The 26,896-nt window shown below is 40.3% G+C and overlaps 1 protein-coding gene across 1 annotated transcript in view; it reads left to right on the top strand.

The window, feature by feature from the left end:
- LOC124612622 (transcription initiation factor TFIID subunit 1) overlaps positions 1-26,896 on the top strand; it is a 226,135-nt gene that overhangs the window by 79,800 nt on the left and 119,439 nt on the right. The window contains exons 7-10 of the mRNA XM_047140920.1: positions 6,523-6,915; positions 9,749-9,989; positions 24,633-24,767; positions 24,910-25,133. Of these exons, the coding sequence (XP_046996876.1) occupies positions 6,523-6,915; positions 9,749-9,989; positions 24,633-24,767; positions 24,910-25,133 (993 nt within the window). The remainder of the gene's footprint in view (positions 1-6,522; positions 6,916-9,748; positions 9,990-24,632; positions 24,768-24,909; positions 25,134-26,896) is intronic.

Raw genomic sequence — 26,896 nt, 5'->3', positions numbered from 1 at the left:
TATTGTCGTATTGTAAATGTGTGCCGTTTGCTCTTCAAAGTTGTCACTTGCTGCAGCGTAAACACAGGAAGTGTTGTGAAAGCGTGTATATACACAGAAAATTTCCCTCACGTGCGATACTTATTTATACAAATGAATATGAAATAAAGTTGAGTGTGCTGCGATATCAGTTCTTCTTATCCCAGCAATCCGTTACATTTATAACACTCTGCCTGCCTTCACAAGGAATTAATCAGCATTGACAACTGCAACAAAGACCATCAAGCCATTACACAACTGTTTGATGAACATGTCCTGTTAACTGTGGTGTCGCCCATAGCAAATGAAGTAGCCTATGTTGGCTGCCGTCAGTAGAGGCATATGTTTTGGATTCTGTTGACAGGCTCCGAGCAGAGCTACTGTAAGTAAAATTAATGCTTGGTAGTGAAGGGTGTACGAGGTATAACTGTATAAATTATACTTAAGTGGAAGCCACGGTCACTCCATTTGCTATAAGCTGATCACATCAGCTGCACTTTGGAACAAGCCGCCAAGTAAGCTTGCTGTTTATCATTCTGTATGGTAGAAGTCACTGCAACAGTGTGATGTCACCCTGCTATACAGTTATTGGCTGCATGTGGAAAACAAATATCCGAGGTGTTGTAATCCGGTAGTTTTCACCGTATTTCAAAGTTTTGTGTATATTTCCCCATATAGACTATAAATTTTTGCTATTTTCCAGGTAAACATAAAAGAACCCTCACAACTGTGTGATTTAAGGTATATTTGAAAGAACTCTCAAAACTGTGTGTTTTAAGGTACAATCTATGGCAGTAGTGTGTTGGGAAGTGGCTCAATTACCTCATACATCATTAGCAAAAGTGATAACCTTTTCAGTTACATACCCCACAGTATTACTAGTGGCAAAACCCACTTTTTCCCCTTATAGGTGTATTATATGTAGTAATATTTTGAAATTTCTTTCTTATTTGTTTACGGATTTGCAATTTGGTTATGTCAGTTGATGTTATGAGTGTTGATAAATTACTACCTAGGAGGAGAAGAATGAAATTCTTGCACTGACCTTGATCTATAGCTTCTGTGCCTCTTTATGGTTTGTATGGAATTAGGGAAGAAGCTCAACAATGATTTACTTCATGTCTGAAAAGTAGGAAGCAAAAGGTTGTTCTCCAGTGTCAACAAACAGGGAAGAGGTATGAATGTAAAATGGGGTAGCACAGGGTCCTGTTCTGGGTCTGTTGCTTTTCTTGGTGTATATCAATGATCAGCCAATAAACATGACACATGAAACAAAAATTGTTCTCTTTGCAGATGACACAAAGAACATAAAATATTCTCTTCCATTACGAGCCTAACAGGAAACGACTGCCGTTTATTCTTAGTGTGGTACATTGTTAACATATAGCGGAATTTTTATGAATGTTTTATCAAGTGCTCTAGAGCAGTTATTTGAATCTCAGCATTTTCAGTCCTCACGCTGTTCAGTTGTGTGTAGTTGGATGTGGTTTATTCTGTGCTTGATTTTGACTGTTTACTGTGATAATCTGGTCTTCATATTTTTGCTCTGTTTCATGGCAGATCTATTTATGCTAATAACAAAATATTGAAGATTTGTAGAACGTTTTCCTGTAAAATATTCTGTACTGCTAAGCCCCCTCAGGCCTGTAGCTTCATGTTTTTGCATGACAGGCCATGTTGAGTAAATTAGGAGGTACTGTAGCGGACTTACTCTAGAAGTTTTTCACGTCTCATACTGATACAGCAATTTAGGAAAGTAATGATTCTGAAACAAAACACGTTCTTGAATAATTCAAACTCACCAATTTATAGGCTAAACAAACACACAAAAATGGCATCAGACCATATGCCATTGTCAGGAGACTATTGCCACTTATTCTCCAGAAGCTAAAGAAATTCAATTTTAAGGTGGCAATAGTAGCAAGAAATATCGCTCAATTATTTCCGGAACAAAAGAAGAAGGAAAGGAGGCTTACTTTGCCTGCTTTCACTTTTGTTATCTCTTGTGGTATCACATTCCAGGAGAAATCCGTGCACTCAGCAAGAGTATTCTGCATCCAGAAAAGGATGGCCTGGCAGATGTGCAATGTCAGTTGGCAGGCTTTGTGTTGGCTGCTGTTCAGGTGTCTCTGGATTATAACTCTGCCATCAATGTACATGTACTCCATTATACTACAACATGAGAACTAGTCAGAAAAACAATTTGCACTTGCATAATATCTCCTTTAGCATTCAACAGAAAGGTTTCCTTTTCAGAAGGCTTCCAGAAAAACTGAAAAAACTGAATACTAAATACCAGATTGTCGAAACTAAGTTGAAAGGTTTCCTTGGGACCCACTGCTTCTGTTCTGTACAGGAATCCCATGCAGTAGTTGAGAACTTTCCTCTGTAATGTGTTATTTATTTGTATATCCTCTCAGTTTCTTTCATGTTTCAGTAATTCTTTTATTTATAAATTTTCTAAATAGCATTCATTAAACTATGGACTGGCTCATTCCGTAACCGAGTAGCATTGACTTACATGGTCGTGCATAACCTGATAAATAATTAAAAAACTATTTGAAAACAGTCATCCCCATTCCTTTTTCTCGTAGCATTCTGTACCTTTTTCTTTAATAAGTTTCATGTTTGATTCCTCTCAGCACAATAGTATTATACCCCTTTCCACTGGGTTACAATATTCCCTCACTGCCTAGACTCCCAGGCATGTGTGATGGCTTGTTGTGGAGGACATTTTGTTCCTTGGGGATGTTCACTACTTCAAAATAAAACACTACAGCACTTACAGCAGTCATGCCAGCCTGCTGTGACAGTTTGTTATTAATCAGAAACAACAAAGCACATTGGTCAGTTACAGCACTTGTCTTCCTGGCCTCCAGAAGCATGGCCAGAATTTTCTTTTCAGTAGCTGAGTACTTTCTTACCTACTTTGATACTGTTCTGTTTGCTAAATGTGATTTTTTTTTACTTGTGTTTCCTGTCCATTTTTATGCAGCTAATGTAACTGAAACATCAGGCCATATTCTGAACTGTAACAGCCTAGGTAAAAATCCTTTCACAAGTCTGTATATGACAACATCTCAGCATATTTTATGCTGCGTTTGACCTGTTGGAGTCCAAATTTCAGCTTTTTGTCTGCTTCCGAATGTTGTTCTTCCTTAAGACAACATGCAAATTGAATTTGTGTGCTTACAATGAGTTAGTATAAGCCACATAATCCCAAGAACTGTTGTAGCTGCTCCTCATGTTGGAAAATCATTATTTTATATTCAGTTTGATGATGCCTCTAAACATTATGATATGTCCCAAAAAATCTGGTATCTTTTTACCAAAATTTGACTTTTCTTGTGTTGACTTTTTCACAATGTTCTAATATCCATTCCATTATCTGAGAACGTTCATTCCCTTTGTAGCTATCATATGTATCGTGATTTTATTCAATTTATCTATACTTAGCAACCATTCAAGGGTATATTTAAAAGGTAATATAAAAATTTTAGGCCAGATAGTAACATCTTTTAAGATAACATTGGCCAACTTAGACGAATGCTATTTTTAGATTCCTCATTTACCTGAAGATGTTGGTACCCATGTTGCATCCTTTAAATTCCTGTTACAGTTCATCTTTTTACAACCTGCCTCTCTGATTGGAATATCTGGTTTGCTATCATACATCCAATACTAATCTCAGCTGTATGACAATATTGCGAAAAGGATGGATTGCTACTACAATGTAGCAGAGATGTTGAGTCGCAGATAGGCTCAACAAAAAGACTATCAAATATGTAAGCTTCTGCCAGAAGGCCTTCTTCCCAATTAGACAAAACACACACACACACACACACACACACACACACACACACACACACAACTACTGTCTCTTTTGTGAACAACAGATGATGATAATTACTCTGTTTCAGTATTGTAAATGAGTGAGGTGCCTGCAATGATTGGCACAGTGGACATGTATGTGGGAGGATGGTATTTCATGTCCCCATTTGGCCATCTACATTTATGTATTCATGGTTTAGGGAAATCACTTTCTTTCTCAGTCTGAGCTTACACTCTGTGTCTAAATGACGTCGTTGCCCTCCTCCATATTGTATTTTAGTTTTGATGGGACTCTGTCTCAGTCTAGTTAATCCATCTGCTTCATGATTTTGTGTTCAGTTTCCAGTGACTCAGAGACTCTTATTAGAATTACCATTAACATATCTCCCTTTAGATGCTGGTGCAAATATTGGTTTTCCTGCCATTCTTTTTCTGGAACTTTCATTAGCACCCCAGTATATCTCTTCTATAGATGGTGCCACTTGGCCACATCTTTTGGATTTCACTCTGTCTGTACAATGACAAGTACTCCACTAGGAATGTAATTTCAAATTTAGGTTAGTTTTTATGTTTTTCTGTGGAAAAATCTTCCAATCTTCTAACTTGCCATTCAAATAATTAAACAGAAATCCATTTGTTGTCTGCCCTTATCTATACTAGAGTGTTCTTAAAAAGTGCATAAGACACCTAGTGAGTATAAGATTTCTTCTAGATGACATTTATTAAATTTTATAGGTCTTTGTGGTTTCAGTCTGTAGGTTGTTATGTCCCTTAAATATACTACATTATTTATGTGGCAGACCTTTTGTTCCACTTGTTAATGAACATGATTCAACAAGATTCTCAAATTTGACACCATTATTTAAAGAATATATGTACAGGGTGTCCCAGGAGGCATAGTCAGTATTGAGGGATGTGACTGAAACAGTAATCCAAATCAAAAAATCTAGCAACCATGGACTTTAAATGCATTTCTTAAGAATTATGAGCACCTCTTGACCTTCAATATTGTGAAACAGATATCTCCTACTGCAAGCTCATTGCTTTCCATATTTAACTGGAGGTAGTATGGACCAAAACAAGAAGAAATTGTCTAGTAAACTTGGGCTCCAAAATGTATACTTTAAGAGCTATGAGCCCTTGTTCAGTAGAAGAGATGTGTTTCACAGCAGCAAGATGAACAATTGCTCATAGCTCCTAATGTACATGTTTTACAGCCCATATTTACTAGACTTATTTGCTTCAAATGATCATTCCTGTTGTATCCCTGAATATTTACAGTGTGTGTGTGTGTGTGTGTGTGTGTGTGTGTGTGTGTGTGTGTGTATACGGTTTCCATCCATACATGCTAGTCTTACAGATTTTGTCTACTGCAGTTTCTACCTTTCCATGTATGTCTTACTCAATCAACTTCCTTTTTATTTTGGTGACCGTATTTTCAATGTGACATGCCTTCTTTTTTTATCACCCTACATGATGTCACTGATTTTAGCTTGCCCTTCCTGATTTTCTTTTAATAACTTGAAATTTTATTCTCATAGCCATGGTATCCTTTCTTACAACTGGTTCTTTGTTCTTTAAGCTTTAGTGTTGTTTCCCCTCAGATTCCTGTCGTTTCTGTAAGCCTGTCTTTCTGCTTTATTTTAAATTCTTGGTCATCTGATTCTGTTTATTTATTGCTGCCTCCTAGTTTTCCCCCATCTTGCAGTTGAGCTTTCTTGTTTTCAATCTCATTTTGACCTTTTTTCATTTTGTGATGTCTATCTTCCACTCTTCCACCCTAACTCTTCTGTATCCAAACATATGTATTCTAGGAAGTCACTTATGGGTATTGGTATTGGTGTACTGATATCTGATCCTTCTTTCCCCTTTCAAGAAATCATGTGCAAATGTGTACCATTGTCATGTTCCTTGGTGCTTGTGCAGTGTGTTTTCATGGCCCATTCAAGCCCATTCCATTCAGTGGCGTCAGTCAGTCAGTCAGTCAGTCAGTCAGTCCGTCCATCCATTATCTACACTGCATGTATGTAAGACACACTCAGATATATATTTTAGTGTTGTTATGGGATTGTTTCATTTGTAAACTAAAATTGTAGTTAGTGTGTGACTTTCAAATCATGATCAGGAAAAAAGGTAAAGGATAAACTCACAGTTAAAAAATAATGCATAAAAAGAATACTAGTACCTCATACACTATACCAATATCAAATATATGTACACTGTGAACAAGATTTTGGTGTAATGTAATGTTACTGGTCCCATGCCACTCATACACTGACTATTTTCTGTGAATAAACTTTCTGAGCCTCCGCTAGGAATGTTATGTTGAGCTGAACAAAATGTGAAGAGAGTAGTATGCGCCAGACACAGTTTTGTGATAAAAAATATTGTGGAAAATAGCAGTACAGTGTATTCAAAGGGAGTTTTTTTTTGTTAGAATAAAGTTCATTTGTTTTAATGAAGGTGGCCTTTGACAGTATTATAGCCACAATTCTGGATGTACAAAATAGGAATTAGTAAAAAATGTAATGTATGTTCTGGAACTGTGGCACAATGCCTTTAAAATTTGTTAGGTATGTCCTGTAGACTGGCTTCTGTACTACATTTATTCTCCAAAAAAGTGCCCATTTTGTTTTACTTGTTTCTATGTTTATGATTTTACTCATTTTTCAGGTTGGTGAGTAAACATCAGCAGAGAGGTGACGATAATACAGATGATACTTGGTATTCCATTTTTCCAGTCGAAAATGAGGAGCTTGTGTATGGAGCTTGGGAAGATGAAGTTATTTGGGATTCTGAAAATATGTCTCACATACCTAAGCCAAAGATTCTGACACTTGATCCAAATGATGAAAACATCATATTGGGAATACCTGATGACATAGATCCAGCAAAACAGAGACTTGATTCAGTGACTCCAGCAAAAGTAAAAATTCCTCATCCTCACGTAAAGAAATCAAAGATCCTTCTTGGGAAGGCCGGTGTAATCAACGTCATGGAAGAAGATGCACCACCTCCACCACCAAAGTCACCAGACAGGGATCCTTTTAATGTTTCCAATGACAGGTATGTAGCAGGAAATAGATTTTATACTTGTGTTTGAAACCACATAAGAAAAGCAATATCAAATGTTGTTAAAATTGGTAACAATGTTTTAGATTTAAGCAAATATTCAGTGCTGTCTCCCCATAATTAAAACTACACAGAAGGCATTGAAATCCTCTACTTCTTCCTGAATATTTCATTATATTAATCAAGAAGTCATAGTGCCCCCATTCTGAGTACTGTTATGTATATTTCATTGTTTTCACCAAGTGAGGTAGCACAATGATTAAGACCCTGATCTGACATTTGGGAGAACTGAAATTCAGATTTAGGGTTTCTGTGGTTTCTTTAACATGCACATGGCCATTTCACTTCGCCATGTTTATACAATCTGAGCTTTTGCTCCATCTCCAAGGTGAGAGAAAGTAAGAGTCCAATTCATTTTTTCTACTTTGATGTTGATACCTCAGGAGCATGGTTTTGAGAGAATTCAACACAGCTTCTTGAGGTGGCCATGCATTTTTTGGTTGACAGACGGGAACAAATAGAATTCATTAGGTGATAAAATCAGGTGAACACATGCAGTGAGACATTAATTTGATGTTTTTCTCTGTCAGATAATTAGATACCGAACAATGGAAACTCCGGGTAGGAATATCAACAATGTAGGAAAAGACAGATTGCTAACTTATCATGAAGAAGATACGTCAAGTTGCAGACGGGCTCAGTTATAAGACACTCACATAGTGCTTTCAGCCACAACCTTCATCAGTAAAAGAGAGGCACACCCGCACCATTCACGTGCGCGCACACACACACACACACACACACACACACACACACACACACACACACACAAAAAAAACCACCAACTCCAGCATCTTGGGCCAGAATGCCCGAGATGCTGGAGTTGGTGGATTTGTGTGCACGATGGGGCTTGCTTTTTGTGTGTGTGTGTGTGTGTGTGTGTGTGTGTGTGTGTGTGTGTTTGTTTGTTTGGTTTTACTCATGGAGGCTGTTGGCTGTGGATGAAACCTGTGTGTGAGTGTCTTTTAATTGTGCCTGTCTGCACCTTGACATGTCTTCTTTACGGTAAGTAGCAGTCTGTCTTTTCCTCCATTGTAAATAATCAGATATGTGCTTTGCGTCAGGTGACGTTGTCGTGATAAAGAGTGGTGCAGTGTTTTCAATTCTTATTCCTGATTTTCCTGATGATGTCAGGCAAATTGATTGTTGTATACCATTCACCGTGAACTGAATCCCCTTTTAAAAAAAAATAGTTCCGAGCTCCCTAGCTCACATACAGATAGCATTCAAATGTGATTAATTTGTGAATGAAAAACACGCAGTGTAATCATTCTTTATATACAGTATGTAGATGACATTACTTACACATTTTGTGTAATTGGGCTGAAATGATAACCCATTTTTTTTTACCCAAAAATGTAGTACACTTCATGCTGTTTGTTGTTTTGTTGCATGCTACCCTCTGAGGCTTGCTATTTTAGTTGTCAGCAATGTTTGCCTAAGTTTCTTCTCCTGTTACTGTGTTGTATCCTGGTTTTCAATTTAGTTTGGTCAGATTTTTGTGTGATTTAGACACACCAGTTGACACAAGCCTGTTTTGAGTCACAGTCATGCTGTGTGAATTCGTCAAGTATGAATGTTTTTCGCAGCTAAGTATTCGTGCAAAAATCTAATGTGCTGCAGTCGTTGGTGTGCCCAAGAAGACCTTTATCTCATGATAAGTCACATGATGACTCTCTTAAGTCATGTTGCACATAACATCAATGTGTTTTTGATCAACAACCAATTTTAATTGACCATCAGGACTGACAGAAGCATCACCGTGATAGTAAAGTCCGGTTTCAAACAGATGGGAGAGCATTCTACTAACAGCCTGTTCCTACATACTAATGTTGAATGACACAGTGGTATGTGCAGCATGAATTGTAGAGTAATTTGTGTTGTAATTTTCATGGATACTGAGTCAGTAAATTTGATATTTCTGCACTCTTTATTTCAAAAGCATGTAAGGCTTTATATTGTGAATGTGACATGAACTGTGTCTAACTTGGTTCAATGAATCTACCATATCCTTTTTCAAATTGAACTTTGTAATTGTTGAACAATCACTGCATTATATTCACTGTCTGGTGCCATGAAAATTTTGTTATGAAAGATTTAATCTGTTTGTTGTGAATCATTCACTCACCTATTTGGGGGATAGATATGACAGTAGCTAATCTGCACCTATTCTTGCTATTGTAGTGTGATTAGAAGATGTGTGAGGAGGACAGGAGAAGGCTAAGATAGGTGTAAGCAAGTTACAAATCATCCTCTCCATTCTGTAAATGTTTGTCTGTTAGAGCTTGATTTCTTATGGTAACCATAAATAAAATGATCTTCATTAAGTTTTTTTGTATTATTGCTATTTCAACACTTTTTTTTAAAAAAAAAATGTTTTCTCATTGTTAAGTTTATAAAATATAGATGCTGCGTTCCACATGACAAAACTTAAAATATAATGTTTATGATTGTATTTCTATTATTTTGTCCAAAAGTAAAGACATTAGGCTGTAATTACCTGTGGTATATTTTTGAGTGATTACTTCCAGACAAATATGACATCAGATTCTGGAAAAAATGCTTTTGCACACTTGTTTCTAGGATTTTGAGTTTGATAGGAGTAACTGATAGCATTTCTTACAGTACTGAGAAACAAATTCCATATATTGCACATGCATTATGAAACTACCCACCACATGCTTTTTTACTAGCTTTAAGTTTAGACGTATAATGTAACCAAAAACATATTAGTGTTCCTGTTTATGGAGTTGCCTTTTTTTTTCAGATACTATATGCCTCGGTCTTCAGAATCATCTCTGCGTCTTAAAGTCAGTGGTGGAAACTTGATTCAGCATTCAACACCAGTTGTGGAGCTGCGTGTTCCATTCGTGCAAACACACATGGGTCCAATGCGTCTCCGGAACTTTCACAGACCACCTCTCAAACGATTTTCTCATGGTGCACTGGCTCACCCTGGCCCACACCATGTTCTTCCTCTATTAAAACATATTCGGAAAAAGGCTAAAGTAAGAGGTTTTGACTAATGCACATTGCATACTAGATGTTTAGAGGTCTGAATTATATGCTTAGAATGTTGGTTTATTTTAATGTACCTAATGTAATGTAACTAACTCCTTTCTAGGAACATTATTCCAGGACAAACTAACAACATAGCACAGAAATTGATGAAACTTACGACATCAAATCAAGTGGAACATTTTAGTCCTATCCACTAGACAATTTTGCAAATAGTACCTTGTGTGTAACTTGACAAGTGCTATCATTGCACACTGTCTAGAGATGTCATACATTTTGAATCTTGAATCTGTACTCTGCAGATCCTTACATCACTTGTGATAGTTAGTAAATTTTATTATACATTTTATTAAGATTTATTTCTGCTATGTTGATAGGCATAGCATGCGAAGAATAATTCATTGTATTACAATATTATGAAAGAATAGTTGCTACTTGCCACATAGCCGAGATGCTGAGTCGGAGATGGGCACAACAAAGAATGTTGGAAAGTGAACTTTTGGCCAGCAAGGCATTTGTTGAAATTAGACAACATACACGCACACACTCATGCAAGTGCAACTCCCACACATGACCAAAGTCTCTGGCAGCTGAAGCCAGACTGCGTGTAGCAGCATGGTAGGAGGGGCAACCAGGTGATGGGGGTGGGTAGGAGACTGAGAGGAGAAGGGGGAGGAATAGCAGTGTAGGGGCAGGGGACAGTAAACAAGATGGGGAGAGGGTAGTGCAGCTAGGTGCAGTCAGGAGGTTAGAGGGAGAGTGTGAGAGGGAGGAGGGGAGTAGCGGAAAAGGAGATAATTAAAAAGACAAAGGGTGTGTTGGTGGAATAGAGGGATGTGTATTGCTAGAATGAATACAGGGAAGAGGCTAGATGGGTAAGGACAATAACTAATGAAGGTTGAGGCCAGGAGGCTTACAGGAATGTAGAATGTATCATAGAGAGAGTCCCCACCTGTGCAATTCAGGAAAGCTGGTGTTGTTGGTAAGGATCCTGATGGCGCAGATTCTAAAGCAGTCACTGAAATGAGGAATGTTGTGTTGGGCGGCATGCTAAGCAATGGGGTGGTCCAGTTGTTTCTTGGCTATAGTTTGTCTGTGGTCATTCGTGTGGACAGACAGCTAATTGGTTGTAAAGCCCACGTAGAATGCAGCACTGTGGTTGCAGCTTAGCTTGTAGATCAAAGCCTTTGATGGGGTAGATGATGTTTGCGACCAGACTGGAGTAGATGGTGGTGGGAAGAAGGGGACGGGTCTTGGATCTAGGTCTATTACAGGGATATGAGCCATGAGGGAAGGGTTTGGAAGCAGGGGTTGTGTGGGGATGGATGAGGATATTGGATGGCGGAATACCAGTGCGGGGTGGGAGGGGGGGGGGGGGAGAGGATAATGGGTAGGGCATTTCTCATTTTAGGACATGACGAAAGGTAGCTCACAAGGGGAGCCTGGGTGGTACTGAGTCACGAGGGGAGTCCTCCTCAGTGGCTGGACGGCAGGACTTCGGGAGTTGGTGGGTGACTGGAAAGGTAAGGCATGGGAGATATGTTGGGCATGGGTGGTTAGGCTGTATAGAAGGGACTTCTTGGTATGGAATGGGCAGAAGCTTTCGAAGTGGAGGTATTGCTAGTGATTCGTAGGTTTGATATGGACAGAGGCACTGATGTAGAAATCTTTAACGTGGAGGTCAACATTAAGGAAGATGGCTTGTTAGATTGAGTAGGACCAGGTGAAGTGAATGGGGGAGAAGGTGTTGAGGTTCTGGAGGAATGTGGAAAGGGTGCCTTTACCCTCGATCCAGATCACGAAGATGTCATCAATAAATCTGAACCAGGTGAGGGGTTTAGGAAGGATTCTTTTAGATAGCCCATGAATAGGTTGGCATAGGATGGTGCCATGCGGGTGCCCACAGCTGTACACCAGATTTGTTTGTAGGTATGCCTTCAAAGGAGAAGTAATTGTGGGTGAGGATGTAGTTGCTCATGGTGACTGGGAAGGAGGTTGTTGGTTTGGAATCTGTCAAATGTTGGGAAGTGTAGTGTTCAATAGTGGTAAGGCCATGGGCATTAGGGATGTTAGTGTAAAGGGAGTTGGCATCAATAGTAATGAGTGGGACACCATGTGGTAAAGGAACAGGAACTGTGGAGAGTCGGTGGAGGAAATGGTTGGTATCTTTCATATAGGAGGATAGGTTACTGGTAATAGGCTGAAGGTGTTGGTCTGTGAGAGCAGAGATTCTCTTAATGGGGCACAGTAACTGGCCACAATGGGGCATCATGGGTGATTAGGTTTTTTACGAAGCATGTTGGGGGTAGGAGTGCAGGGAGTGGTAGGGGTGAGGAGAGAGATGAACTTTGGGAAGAGGTTCTAGGATGGACCTAAGGATTTGAGGAAAGACAGGTGATCCTGCTGGATTTCGGGGATGGGGTCACTGTGGCAGGGTTTATGGGTGGATGAATCTGACAGCTCGTGAAGTCCTTCAGCCAGAAAATCATTGTAGTTTGATACAGCAGTGGTGGAGCTGTTATCAACAGGTAGGATTATAAGGTCAAGATCAGATTTTAAGTGGTGGATTGTGGTTCTTTCTGTGGATGTAAGGTTAGTTTGCATGTTGAGGGATTTGGGGAATGATGGTGAGACAAGGTTCAAGGTTAAAAATTGTGGAAAGTTAATTGGCGTGATTTGGGGGCAGTGGAGGTAGGTGGATCATGGTTTGCTGGAGGAGCGAACTGAGTAAGGCGAGGTTCAACATTGGGTTACGGTTGAGTGTGATTGGTAGGGTTGGGGTCAAAAAAGTGTTTCCACTGTAGGGACCGTGAGAAGAAGAGGTCTTCACCAAGTCCTGCATGATTGAATTTGGGAGTGGGGCAAAAAGTAAGGCTTTTGGAAAAGACTGATACTTCTGCGGGGCTAAGGCTTTTGGAGGAAAGCTTCATGACTGTGTTTCAGGTCTGTTAAGGTTGTGGATTCTGAATGGTGGTGGGAGGGAGTTTTTGAGGGTGGGGTAAATGTAGTAGGTCTGCAAGACAGGGTTTGTCAGCTACGGTGGGGCAGTTTGGAGGCTGTTGTAGAGGTGGTGGATAGTGGTAGTCCAAGGTATGAGCAGGAAGTGAACAGGTTGGAGAGTTTTTTGAGGTGACATTGTGCATGATTGTCTAGTTCCTGGAGGACAAGAGTTTCAGTATGTGTTATGTGTGTTATGGGATCCAGGAATTTGGAATTGCATAGCAGGAGAATTTTGCAGCTGGAGAGAAAATGTTGCAAAGACATTTGGTCCAGATTAATATGGGTTTTGCAGGACTATATTGGCGAGGGTTAAGAATTGACAGAATCCGAACAGATGGAAGTCATTGTGGAAGGAAGGGTAGCAGCCAGTGATGGGTAATTTGATGGTAAGGCCATTTGGGAGGATACCATGAGCCAAGCAACAATGCAGGAAAGTATGTGGGACTGCATTCTGGCTAGGGATAAGGAAACTTTTCTGTATTGACACAGATAGAAGAAACTAGGAACCGTGGTGGTAGATGGAAATGCATAAAAATATGTCAATGGTGTAGAATTACATCTGAAAAAATTTGCAAAAATACATTTAAAAAAATCATGAAAAGGATGAAATGGATGAAGTAAGGGGAAATAAGATGAAATTTGAGGGAATAGGCTGATAGTGAAAGGTGAAAACCAAATGAAATTGGGCTGAAGACACAATGAGAACAAAAGAAGAATGTATAAAATGGTTGTAACTTGGGTTGCAAGTCCTCAGGCGGATGTGTATGAAGAAGGGGGACAGCAGATGTTACTAGATTAGGTGAAGTTAATTAGTGCAACCTGGAAGAGAGAGGAGGATGATTCGGGGTGGGGAGGGGTTGGTAGGATGAGATACAAGTTCATGTGGCACAGGAAAGGTACGGGAAATAACACACGAAAATACTCGAGAGTGATACTGGAAGAGTGATTGATTTGAAGGTACAGGATTAATTATATCGGTGGAAGTAATGTGGGACATGAGATGCTGCACCAACAATCAGCATGGCCATGTAGCCGTGTGGTGTGCGTGGCTGAAACATGTGTTGTGTGCTCGTAAGTAGAGCATGCACAATGGTTTGTAAAGCGACAAGAGAAACACAGGAAGGAAGAGAAAGGAGGACGGACATGAATATAGTAATGCATTAGAAAATAATAACAAAGGAAAACAGCACTGGGTTACAGGATGGAAGAAATGCCGGCAGGCATTGAAGAGGGCTGTGCTGGCAAACTAGAATTCCAAAACCGCTCATCAGTGATACAAATTCCTGTAACAAGAAAACATGGTACCAAAGCCATAAAAGTTGGACTATGGGCTATGCCATTAAAACCCCAATATAAGTTAATCCTGTGAAATATTCCAAGGTAGATGTATGTATCTGCTTGTGATCCCCAGGACACACTGTACAAAAAGTCCACATACAGGGTATAAATGATAATTACACTCCTGGAAATTGAAATAAGAACACCGTGTATTCATTGTCCCAGGAAGGGGAAACTTTATTGACACATTCCTGGGGTCAGATACATCACATGATCACACTGACAGAACCACAGGCACATAGACACAGGCAACAGAGCATGCACAATGTCGGCACTAGTACAGTGTATATCCACCTTTCGCAGCAATGCAGGCTCCTATTCTCCCATGGAGACGATCGTAGAGATGCTGGATGTAGTCCTATGGAACGGCTTGCCATGCCATTTCCACCTGGCGCCTCAGTTGGACCAGCGTTCGTGCTGGACGTGCAGACCGCGTGAGACGACGCTTCATCCAGTCCCAAACATGCTCAATGGGGGACAGATCCGGAGATCTTGCTGGCCAGGGTAGTTGACTTACACCTTCTAGAGCACGTTGGGTGGCACGGGATACATGCGGACGTGCATTGTCCTGTTGGAACAGCAAGTTCCCTTGCCGGTCTAGGAATGGTAGAACGATGGGTTCGATGACGGTTTGGATGTACCGTGCACTATTCAGTGTCCCCTCTACGATCACCAGTGGTGTACGGCCAGTGTAGGAGATCGCTTCCCACACCATGATGCCGGGTGTTGGCCCTGTGTGCCTCGGTCGTATGCAGTCCTGATTGTGGCGCTCACCTGCACGGCGCCAAACACGCATACGATCATCATTGGCACCAAGGCAGAAGCGACTCTCATCGCTGAAGACGACACGTCTCCATTCGTCCCTCCATTCACGCCTGTCGCGACACCACTGGAGGCGGGCTGCACGATGTTGGGGCGTGAGCGGAAGACGGCCTAACGGTGTGCGGGACCGTAGCCCAGCTTCATGGAGACGGTTTCGAATGGTCCTCGCCGATACCCCAGGAGCAACAGTGTCCCTAATTTGCTGGGAAGTGGCGGTGCGGTCCCCTACGGCACTGCGTAGGATCCTACGGTCTTGGCGTGCATCCGTGCGTCGCTGCGGTCCGGTCCCAGGTCGACGGGCACGTGCACCTTCCGCCGACCACTGGCGACAACATCGATGTACTGTGGAGACCTCACGCCCCACGTGTTGAGCAATTCGGCGGTACGTCCACCCGGCCTCCCGCATGCCCACTATACGCCCTCGCTCAAAGTCCGTCAACTGCACATACGGTTCACGTCCACGCTGTCGCGGCATGCTACCAGTGTTAAAGACTGCGATGGAGCTCCGTATGCCACGGCAAACTGGCTGACACTGACGGCGGCGGTGCACAAATGCTGCGCAGCTAGCGCCATTCGACGGCCAACACCGCGGTTCCTGGTGTGTCCGCTGTGCCGTGCGTGTGATCATTGCTTGTACAGCCCTCTCGCAGTGTCCGGAGCAAGTATGGTGGGTCTGACACACCGGTGTCAATGTGTTCTTTTTTCCATTTCCAGGAGTGTATTTACAACATACAACGATAGTGTGGAGGAAGTTGAGCCAAACAGTTTGGCAGAGGACACTTGTGTTCCATAAAGACAAGAAAGTACCACAAATTGATCTTCAAAAATCATCTAAGCTGCAGCTCAAGCGTGTTGCATGAAATTTCAGTATTCTCTTGCTCTCTACGTGCAAAGTAATGGTCCTAGAGAAAAGAGTGAATAGGATCTTTATTAGGAATTCAGTGTAGTTTAATTTTGCGCTGGGTTACATTATCACTAGATTTTTTTCAGGAAAAATGTACAAAAATGACTTTTGAATGCACCTCCACTCCCACACTGACACTCTATTGTTCAGGATTTTTAGTGTGTTGTTCATGGCACTCCCTCCTACCATTGTACAAAAGTTTGCAACTACATGAATTATTTCCATTATTTGACCTTGTGTGGTCTTCATTGGCTAGGCTATTACACCACTGTTTACGCACTGTATATGGTACATGAATGACAAATATAATATAAAAGTTTATCAGTTTGTTGATTGCAATTTTTTAACTGAAAATAGCTATTGTAATTGCAGTGCCAAAAAGCGACCAATTTGAGTTAACTGATGGCATTAGAACATCGTTTAGGTGGGAATAGGAGCTGTATGAAAGAATGGACGGTGATAGACTAGTTACAGAATTTCATTACAGATAGCACTGGAAAGTGTTAAAAAATTTCATCAGCCAGCCTAACGTAGCATATTACAGTAGTATGTGCATAAGATGGCAGATGGTGGTTGATACACAGTGTCAAGTAGTAGTGTACCACATGATACTCCAACCAGTAGCTCATTCTGCCACTTCAGCCTGTAGCATTCACTGTGTGTGTGTGTGTGTGTGTGTGTGTGTGTGTGCGCGTGCGTGTGTGTATGTGCGTCTACTGCTGACAAAGGCCTTAATGGCCAAAAGCTACAATTGTGTGTAGGACAATAAGCATTACTTTAACATTAGTTTAGGTGTGTGATGAGGTTACTTCACCACTGTAGTGTTAATTATGGGTGGCATAAGGCAAACATGACAAATATAATGTTAAGAAGTAACAGAGGTAGTTTTTCAAGCATATAAATTTCACTAGGGAGAGTTAGAAGTAGAAATAGTGGTCTGATTTAATGCTTACCCCAGCGTGCCCCGTTGCCAGCATAGACAGTGGCTGGAATGTGAGGCAAGAGTCAAAGACATAGGACACACTCATAATGTTGCATAGTACTATCCATCTCTCTCTGCGCGGAATGCGTCATGTGACTGCCTTCTTATGTGCACGCCACTTATAATGCTCGAAAAAATTGAAAATGTGTGGTAAGTTGTAAAAGTTTTGTCAGGGGCAAATGGTGTATGATACATTTCTTCTGTGGATAATGAAGCACTTTCTCATTCACCTTAGTTACGAAAGTATTTAATGCCATATGCAGACACAGGAAACAAACAAAGAGGAAAATGAATCAGTTATTACATCATTGAAGAATAAAGACTCAAATCAGTACAATGAACTCTCCAGAAGACTTATTGAGACCAGTGCTTGATGCATTAGTGTCACATTCGGTCACCTGTATAACGTGTACATCAGCACATACATAGCCTTATCATCTAACTCAGGTGCTAGAGAAAATCTGTCTTTACTGCAAGATCAGTACATACGGTGTAAATGTAGTTTGTTGCAGTAGGTTGCATCCTAAGGAAAAATATGAGTGGACTGACAAATATCAAGAAATATTTGAGATTTTGAAGCACTACTCGTCCTGAGAGATAAAATGTTATCGGGACTGTAGGGGTACTAGTGGTGCTGCCTCACTCTTACCTTTGTATACGACAACTAACAAATGAAATGGTTACAGTAACCATTAGGTTATGAGCAAAGTCTCATTAATGAATAAAGGTTAAGAACCAGCGTTGAATGACAAATTTACAAACACACTGCAGTCCCTTTGTATTGCGCATAGGGACACAAAGACAGGATTAAACAAAGTACGTGGTGTACAGAGGCATATAAATAATCATTCTTTCCATGTACCATGTGCAAATGGAATGGGAAGAAGCCTTAATAGAAAGTATAGTGGGAAGTACCCTCTGCCATGCAATTCACAGTGGCATACAGGGTATGGGTGTAGGTATGAGAATATACAGTTGCCATCTTGACAACAGTTGTAGCATAACATTTTACTCATTATGTTGGAAACTATCTTGCTTCGGCATTATTGCCAGATATAAAATTCTAGGTTCATTAGCCTGAAATGGGAATGCTACCATCTTTAATCCTAAATGGGACAGATATCAACTTCTCTCCCTCAGAAAAGAGTCTATGAGTAATAATAGATGAAAATCTAAATTGGGCTGAGCGCATAACTGCGATGCACAAGAAGGCATCAGAATCTCTCCATGCCGTACAAAAATAAAAAGCTCTTACCTCTGGACCTGGAAAGACACATGTACGAACACCTATACTTCCAAATAATGATTTACAGCAATGTTATCCTGCAAAGTCTTTCTCAGGTAAACTCACAGTGCTTGGAAATAGTTATGAATACCTGTATTTGATATATCTGTGGTGTTTGACTCTTTGATCATATTTCACCATCATATGCACAGCTCTCCTGGCTGTGTGCAGATGAACACAGAGATTTCCATACTCTCTGTCTTTTCGAATCTCTTATCAATGTACACTGCCCCCTTCATCCGTTCTCAGCCTTAACGCTCGTGTGTGAACAACAAGGCAGAAACACCTCTCCTCATCAGAACAAAATTCTTTCAGTGTCACTCCATCGTTCAGCCACTTTCTTGAAGTTATTTTCAGTTGCAGGAACCCCACTGTGGAATAACCTCTCACATTATATCAGAGAACTGAATAACATCTCCACCTTCGGTAGACATTTACTGACATATTTAGTGAAACAACAATAATGACTACTATTGTCCCTGTACACACTCAATGACCCTGTACAGCCTTCTTTCCAACCAGATCTTTCTCATTTCCCAGTATTAAACAATGGAAAATCCAGAATGGAATGTAACAATACCAGAGAAGGTAAGTTGCTACTCACCATATAGCGAAGATGCTGAGTCGCGATAGGCACAACAAAAAGATTCACACAATTATAGCTTTCGGCCATTAAGGCCTTTGTCAGCAGTACACACACACACACACACACACACACACACACACACACGCACACACACACTGCAAACACAACTTGCATACACATCTGGAGTCTCAGAGAGCTGAAACCCCACTGAAAGCAGCAGCACCAGTGCATGATGGGAGTAGCGACTGGGTGGGGGTAAGGAGGAGGCCGGGGCAGGGAGGGGGAGGGATAGTATGGTGGGAGTGGCAGACAGTGAAGTGTTGCAGTTTAGATGGAGGGCAGGAGAGAAGGTGCGCACCTTCTCTCCTGCCCTCCATCTAAACTGCAACACTTCACTGCTATAATATTACCCAACATAGCTCGTATTTCTCTGTTATATGTTCTACGCATGAAAACATGTCGTCAGCCGTTGTTGTGTAATGCATTGGCACTAAATTGAGGAGTTCGTCAATCACATTAAACTGAGCATCAACTACCCGCAAAAAGACTGCTAGTTGAGCAACATCACATACATCAGTGCTTTTGTCCAAGACTAATGAAAAGAAAACCAAATCTTTGATCCTGTTTCTCAATTGAACTATCCCATCATGTGCCGTTTCTTCAATGCACCTGCAAACTGTTCTCTATGAAAGAGGAATTATTTCAAAAACAGGAAGACTTGATGGATACAAAATTGTTGCGGCAGCAACAAAACAGTCTTTCACAAATTCTCTGTCGCCGAAGGGCTGTGCTGTTTCCGCTATTTTAAGAGCTGCACAATAGCTTACTGTCATCACTGCAGCATTGTGGATGATGAGGTTTTCATCCTGTAAATACATACAGGTGAAGGTGAAAGTGACAGAAAATGCACATAGCATATTATTAATAACAGTAATAATAGAATCAATGTCATAATTATATACATGTGTACGTACGTCTTTCTCCTTTTTCTGCTTCAGTTCCATGTACATCTTTCTCCTTTTTCTGCTTCAGTTCAATAAGTTTTGATTTTCTTTCTTCATTATTCAAACCGACTATATCCTTATTGTGAAGCAGCTGATGATGTCGCTTCAAATTGTATTCTTCCGTGAAGACAATGTTGCATAGCAAATGAAACACTGAGATTCGTTTTTTAAGGGTTCAAAGGAATTTTGTTTCAATGATTTTAACTCCTCTTCAGCCATTTTCCACCCACAAGTTCTATTTTATCACAGACACCCAATGCGATGTCTACACAGACAATAGAAATGACTGGAAGTAAATAGACTGAGGACTCCACGCCGTGCAGTGACCTGCATTGCTAGGTGAGTAGATGGTGGGGGTACTGCTGGCTGGCAGGGCGGGGAGAGCTGCGGGCAGGCCTTGTGGGCATCTGCAAGCGCCTGTGCTTGCGAAATGGTATTTGCTCAGCCTTGATGTAGAATTTGAGGTACTGGCAGAAGTAAAGCTGTGAGAACGGGACGTGAGTCGTGCTTGGGTAGCTCAGTTGGTAGAGCACTTGCCCGTGAAAGGCAAAGGTCTCGAGTTTGAGTCTCGGTCTGGCACACAGTTTTAATCTGCCAGGAAGTTTCATATCAGCGCACACTCCGCTGCAGAGTGAAAATCTCATTCTGGACTCAAAAAGTTACTGGCCACCCATGAGAAATCGGGTCTTTTTCAAGGCAAGTGCACACCATTTTTCACAGTTTTTCACAACCTAGGATTTCACTATGGACTGTTCTGTGGCAACAAGCCTTTGATGGAGAGGGAGCCTATAACTGCAGGATGATGCTGATTTTAAAAGCAAATCTGTGGCATGAGTATCAGTGAAGTGGTGTTACTTGAATAAACTTTGGTGTTTTTTTGAAAGGTATAAATGTCATTTGATTCTACAGTAAGCTGTACTTCATACTCTAGATTTCATCCATAGGCCATTATCAAGTGTTACAACTGCAGTAGATTTAAGCACAATAAAAGCATAAGTATCTGAAAAATAGCAAGGCAAGCAGTTAAATTAATGTATGGGCTGTATTATTTGTTCTATCACTTACATATAAAAAATCATTAGACTTGAGTAGAACTCAAGTCATTGTCAACATATGTATCTTTGGTTATATTAACCAATTTTGTCAAAAGTAAATGTGCGAACATTTTTGTAACAGGCTAATTTACTGGCAAATAGCATGACTTCTTCACTTGATGTGGTTGTGGCGTGAAATAGATGACCATATCAGATGTTTCCAACATTGCTACATGGTGTCTAAGTAGCTACTGATATAAACATAAGTGAAACGATTGTCAAAGACCACCATATAGGCATCCCAGTTTGCACCAAGTGATCTATGGTATGTCATGGGAACAGGTAGTGTGACTCTTTATTATACAAGGTGGTTACATTGTCTTTGAAGTGGGCAGAAGATGACAGTGTTTGCATTATATTGCGTGAAGAGACAACTTCCCAGTGTGCATGTCAAAATGTGACTTACACCATCATAATTAAAGATATAGAGAAGTACAATTTGCAATATAGTAAAATGTTTGATACATTGACAACTATAAAATAAGTAGGTATACATTGTTATGATTACAATCATGTTTAAAAATTGTTCAGTTATATAAAATAAATGGTCACAAACATCATTGCAATTTAAAACTCTTTACATAAAAGTGTCAATGATTGTTATAAAGGACCAAGTGTCTAATGATACAAAATGGGGAAAAAAGTGGAGCATAGGGTTGGGGGGGGGGGTGGGGGGGGGGGGGGGGCTAAGGCTGAAATGTAGTGTGTGGAATAAAACCTATTGTACAATCAAATGGCAGTTATATCTTTCAAAAAGTTTTATGTGACCGTGGCTCCACAGCAGTGTGAAAATTTGGGTGTGTTATGGTTATGTTGTGAAGCATGACTGGGCAGACAACACAACTAAAGGATCAATAGCAGTGGCTTCTGGCAAGGAGAGCAGACTTGTTCTTCTTTATGCAGGCACCTCACAAGGTTTCCTCCAAAATTGTCTTCTGCTTTTCAAATCAAAGAAGATTATTATGAAGAAATGAGGCATGTTACATTTAGAAAGGGGCTTGTAGAATCATTATTCCTAAATTTGGGAAACTTGTCAACGATCGTAGACAATGCTCCTTGCCATTCAGTTGTTTTTGACAAGGCCCCTACTATGGCAAAGTGAAAGGGGAACTTGACTTCAGTGCCGTAACCTTGATATAAATTATAATCTTAAAAAGGTGGAGCTTGTAATCTCTCTCATACAAACCACATGCATCAGCTACCAAACAACACAAGAAAACTAAAACAGCAACTGTACAAGCTAAACAAAATCAAAGAAAAGGAAACACTACAGACAAATAAAACATCAAAAGTACAAAGACTGAGTGGAAAAGAGTCAGTGGCCCAATAAGAAATGAAATTCGCCAAAATTGACAAGTTAACAGGTAGGCAAGCGCCACAGTTTCCCATGTACGAAATTGATGAGTTCTCAAAAAACATATGGACATACAGTCATTAGGCTACCATCTTACCATTGCCATTTCACCCCAGGAAAGTTAATAGGGGCCCAATTTAAAAGTTGCATTGTGTGGAATTTACTATTTTTGCAGTTGAAGCCCTTGCAAAAGAAACTGTTAGGAACATCAACACAGAAGACCAAAAAAAGGTGTCAAACGATCACAGAACATCATAGAAAGAGCATGACAGTATCAAGCTGTTTTGAAATATTCAGTGGAGAAGACAGTTGCTTCACTAAATAGTGATATTTCCATCACCAATCATATGGACGAGAGGGTACACTTGGGTGTTTGAAGTGCAAAGTCTGTAGTGGTATGTAGCTGGGCTACATAACAGAATATTTTCTTAAGTTTTAACATTTTAATAAGAAAGCTTTGTCAGCAACAATCTCCAAACCTAGTTCATCTCGGGTGTTCAGTCTGCATCACATAAAATAAATGTTACTGTTTACATTGACTTTACTGCAGTACTTGGACATTATTTTTAGTGGCACTTTTATTCTTTCTCCCAATACCAGTTGGCCTATATAAGATATGTTTTCTCACCTCAATAGGCATGTGTAAATCTTATTTTTTGTTATGTTAGAAATAAGAATGCAGGTAACAAAACTTAATAACATGTTCATTATAAACCTAGAGATATTTCTGTCATAACAAAATGGTGTGGGTGACCACTTAGTATTGATGCGCAATTGGACCATAGTGTGTCAGACTTGACTGAAATTATCTCATGATAGGAAACCCTGAGAGAGTTCTGGTTTGGAATAGATGAAAATGTAATGTTTTTTAAATATTTTGTGTGCATAATGTGTTCACCTAAATTAAAAACAAAAATGTTTCCCACAAGTTGAAAATTTGGTAACATCATAAGAAAATGCACTTTTGTAAATTATCTGTATAATTTCTTAATAATTTGTTGCTGTAAACAAAACTGAAGTGAAAGTGTAATGCATCTGTCCTGGAACACATTAATGCCATGTTTGTCTGGGCGAGTTGAATGAAATGGAAAATTATATCTGCATACTGTATGGGGCAAGGCACCTGTGCTCTGGTCTTCCAGGTGCTCCTGCTGAACTGTCAGTTCTGAAGTAATTTTGAGCCAACTTTATGCAAGCACTCTTTTACTCCTATGTCAGAGAGTGATGTACCACCCATGAAGATGAAAGTTCCCAACTCGAAGGTAACCATGCAGTGTTTTGTGCAAAGCCAGCAAAGCAGTCTATGTTGACACTTTGAAAATAATCTAGGAGGAAAGGAAACAGCTTACTGAATAGTGGAAGAATTGAGTCCTTGGCAAGCATACATAAAAGAACAAAACTTTCTAGCTTAAGGATGAATACTTTTTCGAGCCCTTACTGCTACTTCACCTCTGCTGATTCCTTGCCCCCATACCCTCTTAAGAACAGTCTCCCCTTCCTCTGTTATGCCACCTCATCTCAGTACACTCCCACACTTCGTTGTCAACATGCACCAGGTCCCCAGTCCCCATGCATGTGCTGCATCTTCATCTTGTATTCCTGTCTTGCCCACTGCTGCCTCACTTCAAGCTCTTCTCCCCAGATCAACCACACGACACACCTCCTTACCCTGTCTTCCTGCCAACTTGTGTGTATTCTGTCTCGAAAAAGGATTTGTCCAGAAGCTAGGAAAGTTTCATTCTTTTGTGTACACTTGTTAAGGACTTGATGCTTCCACTGTTTGGCGAGTTGTTTTCTTTACACTGAAATTATTTCAATTCTGGCAGAGCTCTCCAGACCATATTTGTATATTGTCACTCTGATGTCCTTGAAAGACTGTCATTGGCTTTCTGGGACTGTTTTCCTGCGTTACTGCCTTTCTTCATCTTTGAATGAAGTTCTCTCTCTTTAAAATTCCAAAAAGCCAATGAAAAACTGTAGGATGGGGAAGAGAAGGTTCCCAAAAACCGCATCATAAATTCTTAAGGCTTTCACTCATGTTTCATTCATGTTTGAAATGGCAAAACCTGAATTGCTTAGTTATGCAAGATGCAGTTGTCAGCCATATTTGTCTGAAGTGAGGTAATTAGAAGTAACACAGAATGCCACCACCCTGCAGGTGCGTTCTCCCCCCCCCCCCCCCTCCCCCCCCCCCACACACACACTTTTTAGTGTCTTTCGTGAAATGTGAACTGTAATTTTATGGTGATATTTCTTTATTTCAGCAAAGAGAACAAGAAAGGGCTGCTTCTGGTGGGGGTGATGTGTTTTTCATGAGAACTCCCGAGGATCTCACTGGTCGTGATGGTGATCTTGTTCTTATAGAGTTTTGTGAAGAACATCCTCCACTCATCAATCAGGTATGTCTAATTTGTTGCTGTTAGTACTGATTAATTTTTTTTAGTATGTGTAATGGCCCAACTGTAATTACAGTAGAAATAAGATGTATGTTTGTTCCCCTTTACAATAGGCTTACAATTCATTTTATTTGTTGACAAATAGGTGGGAATGTGCTCAAAAGTGAAGAACTACTACAAGCGAAAGGCTGGGAAAGATCAAGGGCCCCAAGAATATCGGTATGGTGAAATTGCATATGCCCACACATCACCATTTTTAGGACAGTTACCACCTGGACAGTCCTTGCAGGCTGTTGAAAACAACATGTATCGAGCTCCAATTTATGAACATAAAGTGCCTGAGACTGATTTCTTAGTGATACGAACCAGGTATGAACATGTGATGCAACGTTTTATGATTGCAGAAGATTTCCTTACTGGTCTACCCTTTCCCTCCATCCTATTTTGCAGTCGCTTCTTCTCTTGAAATAGGTGAACACACACACACACACACACACACACACACACACACACACACACACATGCACACTCGCACGCACACGCACAGCAGAGGAGGGGGGGGGGGGAGAGAGAGAGAGAGAGAGAGAGAGAGAGAGAGAGAGAGAGAGAGAGAGAGAGAGAGAGAGACGCCAGTTTCATAAGAGAAGAAACATTATGTCTGTACCTCTTGCTGTCTTCTTTACCCATGTTTCATAACTTATAAGAAAATGTAAACATAAATGCTGACCAGGATGACAACTACCCTTGTGTACTATAAGTTTACAGAGATAGAATGATTATGTTTGTGTGTTTTATCAGTAATATAATATCTTATTTTTTTGTTGTCTGTTACTCTAGTGTGATGGATAAGTTGACATTTTCTGTGGTCACAATCTTATGTGTGTGACTAAGGACATGGCGAAAGTAGCACGTCATTCCCCCAAATTATTGAGATAAGAGCAGAGCTTAAATGAACAGTATCATTACAAACTAATAATCTTGTTGTCATGATTTAAAATTTCTTTCGTATATTTTTTCGAAGATAATAGAAAATGCTTTTTGTTTCTTTGTAATTTTTAACACACTTTTTCTTTATCAGACTGTGTTTGAAATCTAAATGTCAACAAAAATTCAAATTAGAAAAAAAATTAGTAATTCATTCAATGAATAATGTCCAATACCCATTTCATTGCAATGTGATGGTCTCTCACAGTTTTTGAACGACATTGTGATGCCACTAGTGCTGCTTGCACTCATGTGAATAAACAGTGTTGCTATTGCTAACAATAAAATTTCCGTAATATTCATTTTGAAGCAGTTTATGGTGGGTAATTTAATGCCTTCATATTCTCTAACATGTCCTGCAGCATAGCTGAAACTATAGCTGAAGAACTTTGCCTAAAATTCTCATCAAGGTGCCTCAATCACCATGCATGAAAGTACTGTCAATACTCTGACTTGCTTGTGGGAGAAATCGAATCCCAGCCCCTTCCAGCCATCCTAATTTATGTTTTTTGTATTTTCACTAAATGTATTACAGCTAATACTCGAATGATTCCTTCGGAGTGGCTCTATCTGATTTCCTTTTTCATCCTTGCTCATTGAAGCCTATGCTCCATCTCTGATGACTTATCATTGACACAATGTAAACTTCAATCTTCCTTTATGAGTAATTGTGGGACAAAGTGTTTAGCAGTGCAATGAATGTGTGCAGAATGGTTTACAGAAGGTCATAAAACATGATGAGATGGGTCAGGTCACACTACCCAGACCACAGCCTGAGAAGATTGACTTCTGATCTGAGTGACATTGGGCAGATCTACATCTTCCTCAGCTCTGGTGCAACAGTGGAACAGTGTGACACACCATACACTATTAGGGGTGACAGACTGTCGCCGTTTGTTACAGTGTAGGTTAGGTGCGTATTGTCCACTTCTCCACCTACCTTTGTCAAACGTGCAGAAACATGCTAGATGGCAAAGGTGTATGGAACGATGTCACTGGGGACAGGAATGGCATCAAATAGTGTTTTTGGATGAATTGAGGTTCTGTTTGTTTGAAAATAATGGCCGCATTTAGGTTTGCCGCGGACAGGGCGAGTGGCTACGCGGTGACTGCATTTGCACAAGACACAAGTGCCAACTCATTGCCTT

This window comes from Schistocerca americana, chromosome 4 (genome assembly GCF_021461395.2).
Source record: "Schistocerca americana isolate TAMUIC-IGC-003095 chromosome 4, iqSchAmer2.1, whole genome shotgun sequence".
In the NCBI taxonomy this organism is placed as follows: Eukaryota; Metazoa; Arthropoda; class Insecta; order Orthoptera; family Acrididae; genus Schistocerca; species Schistocerca americana.
Note: the sequence above shows the minus strand (reverse complement) of the source record. Positions and strands in the feature narration are given on the sequence as shown.